This window comes from Lemur catta, chromosome 19 (genome assembly GCF_020740605.2).
Source record: "Lemur catta isolate mLemCat1 chromosome 19, mLemCat1.pri, whole genome shotgun sequence".
NCBI lineage: Eukaryota > Metazoa > Chordata > Mammalia > Primates > Lemuridae > Lemur > Lemur catta.
This window is the reverse complement of record NC_059146.1, coordinates 16072131-16086347: the sequence shown is the minus strand read 5'-3', so window position 1 is coordinate 16086347 and position 14217 is coordinate 16072131. Positions and strand designations below refer to the sequence as shown.

The following is a 14217-nucleotide window of genomic DNA, read 5'->3' as shown; positions in this document are numbered from 1 at the left end:
GCTGTTCTTCTGGTTGGGACGCTGCCTTTTCCAGCCCACTTTCCCCTTGCATTTGCAGGGACGTTGGCTGGGCCAGGTCTCTAGCCCATGGGTGCAGGCCAGAAGCTAATGGCTCCCTTATGGGTGAATTCAGTCACTCACTGCTCCAGCCAAGTGAGCTAAAAGACCACAGACAACAGGCCTCTTGTTGTGTTATTGTTCTCAGAAATCTGGGATGAGAGAAGCAGAATAAATTTCCAGCTAAAGCAAAGCCTAACCTTAGGTACATACATGCGCGCATACCCATGCCAACTGCATTTTCAATGAATGATTAGCAGGGCTTTCCAAGAATCTAGCAAAATAACACTTGAAGGGGTTTTAGCATAGCCATAAGGTTCATAAGAGCTATTAATCTCCTTATGTTATCATTTTGTCAAAATAATCAAGAGAAGCAGAAAGGGGTTTTCCTTAGGGAGTTTCTGAAACAGAGATCTGATCACTTCATCCATCCTTAAGCTTATAAGGCCTAAACTTAAGTAGCACAATAGATAAATAGCAGTCTTATATTTATACCACTGTGGGGCCTTTCTACATTTGGGAGAGAGAACCTATATGGGGAGAGAAGCAATCATTAACTCTATTTAATCATCCACTTAATTTATCTGGTGTTCAGAAGGCCTGGGGAAAATATAGTTCAAAATAAAATTTTAATCAGCACTCATCAGAACAAATTGTAACGGCCTGCTAGCAAAATTTTCCCAGCACAGTTAAGTTCTGTGACGGCAGAACTGTGTCCCATCACCGATGTGGCCCCTGGCATGGGGTTGGTGCTCAGCAACTCTCTATCAAGGAGTCCCTTCCAGTTTGCCACTTTGACGACAATGATGATGGCGTCGGCAGTGCTATGTACTTGGGAAGCAGTATCCATCAGTCCTCCCAACAATGCCACGTGGTAGTTAAAATTAATGCCCTTATTTTACAGGTGAGGGAAATGAGGGCCGGTGATGCTCCATAGCATGCCCAGGTCACAGTGCTACAGAGTGACAGAGCTGGGACTTGAATTGAGGTGCCTGCCGATGCTGGTGTTGGTTTGAGATGGCAAACTTGAATCCTTGCCTAAGGTCAAGAGGCAGAATCCTTTAGGTTATTTCAGCAACATTTTGGGGAAGTGTGTAGCAAGAGAGAAGTGTTTCTATTTCGCTCCACACTCCACTGAAGGTTGTATTTCCATAGCCCTTCGGAGACTCACCACTGGGGACTCCAAAAATGACTCTAAAATTTATGTGTAAGTTCCCTTTTTTGGGCCCCAGGACGTATTTTTCAACAGATACTTTATTACAAAATGGGAATGAGGTTCCCAGAGTAGTTCATAAAAGGCAATTTAACTCATAATTAAAATACAACCTGTCTGCAGCGATAAACTAGTAATTAAACCAGATGGAAAAAGGTACCATTCGGTAAGATATAATTTATAAAATTAAGTTTGCTGCTCAAGGAAATGCAGACTTAATGAAGAGAATTTTTTTTTTTTTTTCAATCTGAAGGGGACTTCTGGATGCTTTTATAAAATCCTTTATTAGACACAGGTCACGCTGGCCTTTTAATTCTAATTTCTCTTTGAAACCTGGCTTTCCTGTTCTGGGCGCCTTAGACACAGGTGCTATTATTACTCTCCTACTTGCCGCCATCACTAGGTTGATGTGCTGCATGTTTAGAACACGAGACCAGACGGAGGGAGAGAAAAGGGAAGGAGGAGGGCAGCCCTCCCTAGCGGGTGCTGGGCTACCCCGGGTGGCTACTGGGGACAGGGTGGCAGCAGAGCGGGTGTGTGCACAGAGATTTGGAACCGCATCGGTGTGTGCGTGCTGTGGGCTCGTGGGACTGCGTGTTCCTATGTTTCCTTGTTCACTGTTCCATTTATCAAGCAGCGTGCTCACGGATGATGTCTGGGTCTTCGTGGAGCTTACATTTTTGTGGGGGAAAAGAGACTATAAACAAGCAAATATATATATTAAAAAAAAAACAAAATAAAAAAATAGACTGTGCTAACAAGCAGAGTAAACGTAGTTAAGGCACTAAGAGGATAAATAACAAGGGCACCAAACCGGAAGGGGAGTCTCTTGGAGGGAGTGAGATGAAAGCCAACGTGCGCAGCTGGGCGGGAGGAAGGGCTGCGAGACAAGCATCTCGGGGAGGGGGGCTGGCAAGAGCCAAGGGCCTGGGCGGGAAGGAAGGAGAGAAGCTGGTATGTGCCAAGAGCTGAGGGGCGGAGATGGCTGGAGCTCAGTGCTTGGGGGGGGGGGGGGAGCGATGAGTTAGAAGGGGAGGCAGGGGCAGGTCCGTGACAACCTCGAGGGCCACCCCTGGGAGTTACAGTGTATTCTCCGTGCAGGGGGAGCCGTGGGGGCTTTTAAGGGAGGGGGTGGCAGGGGCAGAGGAGCTTGCACAGAGAAGGCTCTGGCTGCTGGAGGAGAAAGTGTTGGCGGCCAAGGGTGGCTGTGCTCACCACGGCTGCCCGTGCCCTTCTGTCCCTTGTTGCAGGCACTGCACAATCTGGCAAACCAGACTGCCCCTTGCCATCTGGCATTTTACAGCTGGAAGGACACTCAGAGAGTGTGAGTAACGTGGTTTTGAGGCTTGGATTTCACAGAGCAATAGAAAACACAAGCGGGGGACTCACAGAATATTGCAAATTTCTATTTGGCTAAATCTCCGCTACTATCTGTGATCACCTTCATTGCACAGGAAAAAAGATATTTTAAAACCAAAACTATAAGGACATGATCTCAGGGGGGAAAAAGACCAAGTTTTACAGAAAACACTACACTTTCCTTATGTTTTTCACATTTTGCATCAGAACCAGTGAAAACCTCGTTATCAGATCGGACACGAATCCAAGGATCGGTATTCAGAACGTTAGTATTTAGGAACCACTGACGCCACCCTCAGCCCCATCTCAGAGATGGGAAAACGCGAGCTCAGGAGGCCTGCGGCTTTCCCCAGGGTGTGAGGTGAGGGCAGGGCAGAGAGCCTGGGCTTCAGTCTCCTGACTCCAGGTTAATTCTTGTCCCATTGCATCATCGTGCTGTATATTTCAGCTTATTTCTTCCGCTTTGCCAAGGCTCAGACACTGTACGGATTCCTGTCTAGTGTGGAATACACTGGCCAACTTTACTTCCCTGCCCATATTTCTGAGGGCCGAGGTACCTGTTAAGGAGCACGCACTCGGCAAAACAGCTCTCAGCCCGGAGCCCTGTAAAGGGGAGTCCTTTTCTTTATAAAGAAGAGCAGAAACGTCTCACCTGATCTTTAGGTACGCCGCAACGCCAAACACCAGCAACACCACGGCGATGACCGTCACGGTAATGGCAGCGATGCTGCCTGCCAAGGAGGAGAGGCACAGAAAAGAGGACAAAAGAGAGAGTTAAGTGACTCTGGAGTGCACAGTACCCACCCTCTGCCTGGCCCCATCGTTTCTGTGAAAGAGGAAAAAGTGACTTACTTCAGATCATTCTGCGTGACAGTCAGAGCAAGAATAAAACCCAGAATCTCAATCCTGTTACCAAAATGCTTTTTATGCCAGGTGAGGTTGCATAAATGGTGGATATTTATTTCAATATTTATCAAGACCTGTGGCTGGCCTGGAAGTCAGAGAACAGCACCTAGTAATATGTGATTATCTTTTAAAGGATGACACCAATCTGTTGTTGTTGCTGCTGCTGTTCGCAGGGCTGGTGGATTTTAAATTTCTGGATGTCCTGTTTTCTTCTTCTGTAGGCTCTGGCTCATCTGTCCACTACTTGTGAGATACTGGGAGACTTAGGATGTTTTATTCAAGGGTCACTACAAAGTGATGTCGTTGATTTTTTAATAAACCACAGCCGCACGGCCATATCAGTAGTGTCCACTTCAAAAGGGCCACCTTGCTAGGAGATACACTAATTTTAATGATGCCATCATATCAAAGCATTTTTAAAAACACCTCTTTGGGAAGTATGTCCAGTTTTCATTCTTGAATAGTAAATTTGGTTTCATAGAGAATAAAGTCCAGTGTGGTGTATAAAATAAGGTCAAGTCTGATAGGTTAACACTTTTTTGTTTGTAGAAATAACTGGGTGCAATTATAAAGCAACACAAATGTTTTATGCTGCAGTTTGAAATCTGGTTCCAAAAGCAACTAATAACGGGCAGTTAAAAAAACCCTTTGAGCCTGTAGCCTTGTAAGAATAAGCATACTGCCTCTGAATACTACTTTGAAGGACAACACTCTTTTTGTGTGAACTTTGGACTAGTAATGTATAGACTTGGTTTTATTTTACCCTAGAAATGCCAGGAATCAATTGAGCTCTTGTCCCCTCATACTTAAAGTGACGTTTTGGCACAAAAGCTGGTGTTAGGGACCTCATTTACGCTTTCAGGCCACTGGGAAATTATTTACTAGTACTTCAGCAAATGAATGGCACTCTTCTTACACACATTGGAAAGAGTGTAAGAGATTTGGAGTCTGAATATGTGCCTCGACCATTACTAGCTGTGTGACCATGAGCTATTAGCACTGTCGACTCATGCTGCTCACCTGCAGAGACAGAAGAATAGGAGGGTCCTACCCATCTCACGCAGTTTTAAGGAGATTACATGCAATGCCATGTGCACCAGTCTAAAGTGCTATCCGAATGCATGACCCTGGGCCAGTTCCCACCTCTTGTGTACTAGGTCTCAAAGAGGTTGAGTCTTCCCCACATTTTTGTAGATTTATCTTTGTAGATTACTTTGTCATGTCTCCTTTTATTATTATTTTTTCCTCTGGTATGAATGGCTTTTGTTTGTTGTTCTTTTTATTAGCCCTTCCACCAACAGAACTAGAGCATAGCTAGGAAGAGAATCAGTCTACTTATTAACTCTTTAGTTACTCCCCAAAAGTTTTCGGTGAAAGAAGGCTACATCAGACATCAATGCTCCCACTGGTCATAATTCATAAAACAGTCAAAAAAGAACATTGCTGACATAGAGACTCAAGACCAGAGCTTGATGTCTCTACACAGACTGACCAGATTTGACCATTTCAGAGTGTGCACACTTCTGGACGTTCACAATCCATTTCTTTGCTCCTGGAATCCTTTTGAGCCAGATGAGTATAATTATCAGCATGATCTTTTTCTCTTTTTACTAAAGACAAAACCATGGCACTGAATGCTCAAATGTGCAGATCTGGTCAGGCAGGGAAAGTTCGAGGTCAAACTTTCCACCTTATGAAAAACCTCCACTCCTACTTTGAGAGGCTGCTCTTAGCTTCTTGGCCTCCAAACTGTGTTGGAATTAGGACAATTCAAAGTTCACTGAAGCCTCATAAAAGCTCTTTTAAGAGCTTGTGAAAGGACGGTTATAACCACAACGTAAGGTGATGGGGGTATTTTTAAGATTCAGAAAGATACAGCTATTGCAATTGGGAGCAGTTTAAAAAACTGACCTTTTAATTTAATTTCTCTCTTTTAAAGAAGTAGAGGAAGAGAAGAATATAACCCATTTCTCTGTAAGACTCTTCTTTCTTGCCTCAGGGATGGCTTAATATAGGAAATTGTAGGCTTGACCTTTCTCTAAGTTTCTTCCCTAACTCTAAGCAGTTGGGTCTCCTCCAAGTCTGCGATTTACTGAATTTATTTATATACCACCTCTTTCTAAAGATAAATCATGCAGTTCTCCCAGCTAAAGTGCTGTTCTTTCTCTCTCTCTTTTTTGTTTTCTGAGACTGCAAGTGGTAGACTGACCGCTTCCTCTCCACAGGATGGGTGGCTGTCTAGCTCTCAGTGTAGCCCCGATCTTCAGATGGGGCCCTTCAAGGCCACCCTTCCTTGTCCACAGAGACATCAGCCTGTGTGACCAGGGCTGGAATTAGCACGTGATTTTCCACCTGACTGGGCCCTTGAGGGCAGCTGGGCAAAGGGGCACTTCTTAGAGTTGGCGCAGCCCAATATGAAGCCAAAAGGTATGAGATAAACTAGATGGTACTGGGACATTTGGAACACCCGATTAACTATTCTGCCACCCACTGGCTCTTCTCAGTGGGGAAAAGCCTAGCTGAGCCGAGCCAGGGAGCAAGCGTCCTCCAGAAGTAGAAGACCTTGATGGGGTCCCCAGCCTGGGTGATCTCGTGTCCTGAGCTTGCTGTCACCCCCACGGCAGCTTCTGCTTTCGGAAGCAGCCTGTCACCTCAGCCCTGGGAAGTTCCATACCTGAGTGCATCATGGTCTGAGCATAGGAGGGGGTTGGGGGTTGCTAAGCTGCGTCAGCACACCTCTAAAAAGGTGGAAAAGCTTCATTTCCTCCTTGTGAAAATGAATGTCATTTCCCCCTCAGTTCTGTTAACACGAAACTGGAATTCCCCTTGTCCTACCCTTTCTTGTTTCAAGGTGGGGCAGGGGAGAGGAAAAATGAGGCCGGTGTGGCTGTGGGCAGGGGAGGCTCACCCTGCGGGGAAGATGCCGGACACTTGGTGGGAGTGGGGCAGGGGAGGTGGCTGCCATGTTAGTTCTTCCTCATTGAGATTTGCCAGTAACAGACTGGGTGTGACTCACGCTGTAAAGTCAGAATGGGCAGAAATTAAGAGAGAACTGGAGGAAATTTACCTGTATATTTTATAAGCTAAGATATAAGAATATTCCACTGTGCTAGCACATTCCACTCTGCTAATATGTTCTGCCTAGCCAGAAGGCTGTTGAAGATCCATGAGCCAAAGCCTCCTTGAATTTTGGGCCTCCCTGAAGTCTGGGATTTCTCAAGGTTGCCTTTTTGCCACTTTCATAAGGGTCTAGAGCAAGAATAAATGTGCTAAAGAATGGCCATAGCTACCATTTGCACGTGATGACTTGGCAGGCACTGCGCCAAGAACTTTCCAGCTGTCACCTCATTTAATTCTCTTTATGACATGAGTGCAATTATTCCCATTTTATAGATGAGGAAGTTAAGGCTCAGCGAGATTAAGGTTTTACAGTTGGTAAATGATTGAACTAGCATTTGAACCCAAGAGAGTTTCATACAGATTTTTCATTTTTAATCATTAATATACTGGTTACTTCTTCCAGCCCTTTTCTCAGCTTGGCCAACTTCCACCCTTTCTTCATGACCTAACTAAATATCAACCCTTCTGAGAATCTTTCCCTGACACCCTTAAGTAAATTACAGTGTTGTGTGTTCTTAGATCTTGGTGTCTGTATCTTTTCAACACTCTGTGTTGTGTTTATGAGCCTCCCAGGGAGAGTCTAATCATATCCATCTCGCATCTCTTCCCATTTCTCTGTGCACTTCTAGCTTCAGGCACAGTCTCTGGCTCATAGTGGGTACTTAACTCATTTAATGTTGAATAAATAAATATAATATTGGCAGAAAAAAATAACTTGCTAACTGGAAGTTTCTGACCCCAATCACTGTGCTAAGAAAGTTCCCAAGCAGCAGGTTCTCTGCCTGTTCACCTTGGAATCGCCTGCTCCAGGCCTCACCTGGGCACCTACTCCTATGACTGCATCTGTGGTCCCATCTCCTTAGCCCCTTGCCCTCCATGCTGCGCACTTGGGAGTCCCATGGAGGACCAAGATGGTGAGCTGGAGGGGAGTTCATTTGGGAGTAACTGACTAGAGTTAGATAATATCCTTGAAGCAGCCAAGCAAACTCCTGGTCGGACCTGGCGGGCCACTACTCCACTCCCCTGCACCCCCGAGGAAGGAGGTTGCCCCTAGAGGCTGTCATTTTCCCTGCTTTGACTCTGTTCTGTACCCTGTGGGGTCCTGGAATAAACTGCAGCGTCGTCTGAAGAGTCTCGCCCGCAGCTGCCTCTCCCGCTGCAGACATGAGCCCCTGCTTATCACGAGCTGCCTTAATCGCACACTCAGAGGGGCCCGCTCACGTCCACACCACCTCCCCCTCACTGGGCCAAAAGGACCCTCCTGCCTTCCTGGGCGTAACCACATTCCCAGACCTCAGATGTTCCTCCGGGGACTCTTCTCATTGATGGATTTTCTTTTTTTTCCCCCTTTAAACATGAAAGGAACATCTCGTCTGACCTCTTGGGCAGGAATATTTGCCAACTGTATCCAACATAAAAATCTTAGGATGTGATGGGATGAACCCAAACACCCTCTAAAAGAAAGAACTTTACTAGGCTCTTTAAAAACGTCGTTGTTCTGAGAGAGCTGGGGGTGGAGGTGACGGTGGAAAGGTTCCAGGGGTGACAAAAGTTGTCTCGTTTCTTTCCACAGATGACTCCTGAACTACATTCTCCTTGAAAATTCGCCAGTCAGCTTGTTTGGAAGGTGCGTGTAAGTACTTGACCGAGCTCCTGGGTCTGTGTGCACACCACGGATCTATTCTGAGAAGAGGCTTTAGCAAACCTCTTGACTGGTTTCCAATATTCTTGCTCTTTTCCCTCCACTTCCAGAGATTAGGTAAGAAACAGAGAAGAGGAGCAGGTGGCCACTTCAGAGTGTGCGGTGGCTCCTTCAGCCAAGGTCACCAACAGGAAAGGAACATTTAGTCTCAAAGGAATTCTTTCTCTGCAAAAGTCTGTGTCTGTGGCCGTGCTGGAGGAGGGAGGTGGGCGGTTGGCGAGGGCCTGACAGCACCGTGTGCGAATCTCTGTTTAGTATGCTACTCCTCTGTCTCTACAGCTAGAGTGTCCGACCACGTCTCCGTCCTCCAAAGCAAACAATAATAGTAATAGGAATAAATAATAACAACAAAAATAATGGCCACTAGCACCTCCCTATTACTGACTCTGTGCCAGGGACTGTTCTATGAGCTTCACTTCTTTCAATTTATTTAATCCTCATGAGAACTCCGTGAGGTAGGTACTCTTGTTATCTCCATTTTAATAATGGGGAAACTGAGGCACAGAGACACAAAGGGCCCAAAGCCACACGACTGGTAATTGGAAGAACTGGGCTATAAGCACAGACTCCAGAGGCCATGTGTTACCTACTGGGCTCTCCTGCCACCCTGGGCTCTTGTGTTAGATCCAAGTCTACTTTTAGATAAAACTTATGGCTCTGGTACGTCCTCTGTCTACTTTCTGTTGGCTTCCCAGGAATCAGGGCCTAACTCGGGGCTGTGCGGTGGCTCGGATCCTCTTGTAGGCACCAGTGAAGCCGGGTCAAAGCTCAATAATGCAAATTAATTGGAAGGAAGACTAGTTAGAAACAGACAACTGTCACAGATCAGCAACCTAAGAAGGTCCATGTCATTGGTTTCTAGTATGTGCTGTGGTCTAAAATAACTGCTCGGAGTATTGCCAAATGCTGTCTGTTGCAGTATATTAAGTAACCCACGGTGTATGGTAACTGCAGTTGGCTTTGGCGGTGGTGGGGTGTGTGGGTGTGTAGGCTGTGAGACGGGGGAGAGAAAGCAAAAATAGAAAACCGCAGTTCTTGGATACACACCTAGGTAGAGACTAATTTTACCATTAATGAAGGCCACTTTGACTTCTGGCCTTGTCTGCTTGGATTTCACTCCTATTCTTCCTGTGCTACCCCATGCCCTGATCTTGCCTCCTCCCTCTTGCCCCAAACCAATCCCATGAGCCTCTCCTGAATGAGCTCCATGGGCTCATCTTGAGCCAGGACTGGGTGGGGTGCAGAGATGCAACAGGCCAGGGCTCTGAGGTTTCACTACCCCACTGTAGAGACCACTGTCGGGCCCCCAGGACGACACAGGAGCGTCAGGATTGAATGGACAAATAGGAAGGTAGGTAACAGAGGTGGGTGGTACCAAACTCTGTATTTCTGCCTGTAACTGGGGGAGTGGGGCGGCTCTTGGGAAGAGGTGGGAATGAAGCTGTTATCTGAAGGACAGCAGGGCTAGTACTAACAGCAGTGAGGCTCGAGGTGGGGACCAACTGTGCGAGAGAAGACACTCAACTCTTACAGGATTGAAGGGTTTGCACTGGGCTTGAAGATGGTGCACCATGAATGGTGTCCTTATCTGAAAAATAGGCTAATCCCCGTCCTCTCCACAGGGACATTGGGAGGATCACGTGAGACAAAGAGAGGCTGTTGAGAGCTTTGTAGAGCCCAGTGCTCTCACTTTATAGATTAAGAGACTGCAATACTTCAGGACAGAGTGACTTTTCCAAGGTCACACGATTTACGGAAGTGACAAAACTAGGGCCACAGGCTACATAAACAGGTGTAATGGAAATTAATAGGGACCGTGAAAATGGTTGAGTACTCAGGACTGAATCGCGGAGAACTCTGAAAGCCGGGCGTGGTGTCTGGGCTTGACAGTGTGGGCAGCAGGGACTGTGACAGTGTTTGGGGAAGAGGGATGCACCTTTCTCCTGTAAGAACCTTTCCAAGTCCTTCTTTCTACTGGAAATCATCCCTGGTGACAGACACTATTTTGAGTCCTCTTTTTCTAGATGCTCGCTCTTTTATTTTGTATGGCACAATTTAGTAAATTTATTTCAGTATATAACTGATACTGTTGCATGTATCTATGGACAGTTACGCACATTATACATACAAGATAGATGCATGAAATATACTCTTATACCAATGGTTTCATGTGAACATGTTCTACCTGTTCTCTAGACTGCAAGTCCCTTAAAGCCAAGGGATATGAAGTTACACTTCTTTATTTGTCTAGCCTCAAAGTCAGTAATTCATAAAATAACTCTGATCTTCTGAAGCATAGCAGTTTTTAAAAAATTCATTAGTAGGTATGATGCAAAAAGAAAGCTCTTTTATAAGCTATATAGCTTGCATGCAAATATGCTACAGAAGTGCTTTCTAATTAACCCAGCCTAAGCTTGTCTTTGTTAAGTTGGTCCTTTTCCCTACCACCCCTCCCCCGGTCCTTAAATCATTAACTTATTACTTGGCATTTGTTCACACAGAGGAGCAGAGGTAAACTTTATCAAAATCAGTCCAATATTATCACAACTGGAATCTTGTACCTCATATGTTTATACTCTTTCCTAAAAGCTAGTTAGTGGGCAGAATTAGGATTCAAACTTTGGGGAAGGATCCCCAATATTTATACTTTTCCATTTCACGTAATCAGAAGATCTGGTTTGGAGACGGGCTTTACTTTTATCTAAAAGCATCTTACCTACCTGAAGCACACAGTTAAGAACGTACACTGGAGATACTAACCTTGGTTGAGCTAGTAAAAGATTTACACTTGCGCAAGCCAAGCGCTCATCTCCTCTTCCTTCCTTTCTCCCTCTCTCTCTCACGGGGCACATCCGCAGTACAAGGGGCACAGGTTTCAGTTAATGCAAACCAGGGCACACACAACGGTGCAGTTCTTGGTTACCAGCGTTTTCAAGTTTTTTCACTTCACTTCCTATTACAATCTTTTCCATCACAAATGAACCCTCTTTCGCATTTGGAATTTATTTTAACTACGTGTTTAGGTAGCCTGATTGCCAGGTCTCCTTTACAGCAGACAATGCTCCGCATCCTTTTTTCTCACAGTGTGGCTGCCATCTTGATGTCACAGCAAGCTGATGAGCACACAGAGGCTGCGGCTCAGTGTCTGGGAGCATTGCCTTCATTCAGTTGGCATAATGGTGCTCCCCAGAGGAAAAGAAAGGAGTCCGCAGGGAATGAGAAACATCACAGGCCAGGATGGGGATCTCACCGCCTAAATCATCTCTTTGAATGACGCCTGGAGGGGGCGAATAAGGTATTGCAGGAAGAATCCCACTGTCTTGCTCAGGAGTTGCCCTTTATTTCCATGAACACCGAGAGAGAAGGTTTTTTGTTGTTTTGTTACCTCCTTCTCTATCTCTTTAGTATTTTGATGTGAGAATGAGGCATGGCCATGGATAAAATAACACTGAGGGAAAAAATAAACCGAAAAAGTTGGCATACACCGTTTTTAAAAATCACCCAGTCTGCCGGGTGAAGACTCAGATTCCTGTGGGTTCCAGCACTCTTGGCAAGTAAGACCTTCCACATTGGTGTTTTCTTGGTTCAAAGGACGTAAGCAAGAAGAAAGGGAGGAATTTCTAAGAGCCTGAGATAGAGTCCTAATTCTGTTTGCCAGGCAGTGCGCAAGTTTTTCATTTTTATCATGGAATACGGGCGAGGAGCAGAAAGTCACAGTTTCAGGTCACCTGTCTGAACAGCTTGGCCAAGGGCAGTGACATCAATATAATTACTGCAGTCCCAAGGACTCGGGGAATCTCCTAGGAACCACTAGCTAAATTTAGCCCTGACCCCATGCCATTAATCACCAAGGCCACACAGGAACCTGCCGTTGAATTCTGTATTTACCAAGTTTTAATTTCTCCCAGATTCAGGCCCTGAAGGTTTTAAAATTAAAAACACTAGAAAGAAAAAATAATTTCCAAACTTTGATGCAAATTAAGGGAACAGTACAACTTCTGGGTCTTAACTGTCCACCCTTCAGGGCAGGTGGGATTTAGGCTAAATCCTGAAGCTCAGTTTTTGTTTCCCCCAACTCCTCAAAGTGGCTTTTCTCCCAGCTAGAAACCTCTAGTTGTTTGGACTCTTTAACCCTTTCCTTTGGATTTTACAAGTTTTCTGAAAGTGTTACTGTTTCCAATGTGAACATAGTTATTTTTCTCCTTCACACTTTTTGGATTATCCTTTTGTGTATTGTGCTGCAGGCGAGTTCTTAAGTGGATCTTTATTACCTAATATTCACAGTAGTAATCCCTTTGGGAGTCTTAAAGTGTTTTACAAACATTCTAATTCTTCAAAAGTTAAGAAAATCAAAGTCTAGAAGAGTCAAAACTCTGGCTGGTTGGTATCCACACTGAGAATTAAGGACCCAACTGTAATAATAATAGCTAACGTTTATTTGGTTCTAACTATGTAAGACGCACTTTATATACTTGTCTCATTTAATCCTAATAAAAATCTTATAAAACAGGTACAGGACGGTAATTACCCTCATCATATAGATAAATAAACTTGCCTAGGTCTCCCATCTTGCAAATGGCACTGGTGAGATTTGAACCAGGCAGAACGATGCCAAAGCACGTGCTGTTACAAACATCATTGCCTTCCCAGAGCCTGGCTTTGAAATGACTCCATGATTTCGTCACATGGAAATATGGCAAAATGTTTTTGATGGCCCACTTCCATGGACTTATTGAGACTTTATTATTTTAACATAAGTTCACCTTCACCTTTGAGCCTCTGGTCTACCCCTTGGAGGCCATGAGTCTGATGATGAAAGCATGATACTGTTAAATAAAATGCTGTCTCTTCTTGGCCACTATTTTTCTTTCCTAAGACCTGAGAAACAAGGCATGCTGAGGACAATATGGGTTTAGTATCCATTATATGTTCTCTTAATACAATACTCGTGACTTGAATCTCTGGGATGGGATTTTTAGATCCATTTCTCATAATGGTGATGGGATGGTGTTGCTCTTTCCTTACTTCCCTGCCAAGTTATTTTGTAACTAAAAAGACATGCTCTTTTGAGTTGGAAGATTATAGTAAGAGTTCAACCTGGATATGGAATCAGGCATATTCCAAATCAGTTTTCCCAATGAGCCAACAAGCCATAGATTCATTAGTGGTATCAGCTGTGCTTATAAACTAAATCCCACTTTCTCAGTGTAGCATTTCCATTATCACATTAGTCATACAGGATTGGTGAAAGCATTTAAAACAGGAAAAGAAAATTGTTCCATGGAGACAGAAACTCTCCAAGGGTCATAAAATGTGATACTGAGACAATTAAAATATGTGATGTAATTGTATTGCTACTAGATGACAACCTAAATGGTAAATAGGTTTTATTAGATTTTACGCCCTTGACATATATTTTTTCCAAAGATATTTTAGACATATTTCAAAACCAGATTAAGATTTAAGTAGTAAAAGTAAGCCAAAAGAGAAAAATATGAGAAGTAGAGAGAATAATTCAGAATAATTTTTACCTAAAATAAAATCAGACAGTTGGAGTCTCCTATGGGAGTTTACCCGGCTGTAGCAAGCTTTGAGGTTTAGCCTAAGTTTAAAGAATTGGGCACAAAAGAGAGAAATGTGAGTGAGAGTTTATAACGATCAATCACCTTGGCAGCCCTGAAGTTCATGGGAAAGCCAAAGATGGGAGTTGGAACAGTGGTAAAAGAGAGGTGTGGTGGGAATGTGTGGGCAGCAGAAAGCCCGTTCATTGGTTTACAAGGTATCAGAGGGGCTGCCTTTGCAGGTGCAGTGAGGATGTTCAATTTTTCTTCATTCTCAATTGAAAGCTCAGGATTTATGA

General features: G+C 44.5%; 1 protein-coding gene across 1 annotated transcript in view; it reads right to left on the bottom strand.

Annotated features, from left to right (window-relative positions):
- PARM1 (prostate androgen-regulated mucin-like protein 1) overlaps window positions 1-14217 on the bottom strand; it is a 74586-nt gene that overhangs the window by 9144 nt on the left and 51225 nt on the right. Inside the window, exon 3 of the mRNA XM_045532824.1 lies at window positions 3282-3360. Coding sequence (XP_045388780.1) covers window positions 3282-3360 — 79 coding nt within the window. The remainder of the gene's footprint in view (window positions 1-3281; window positions 3361-14217) is intronic.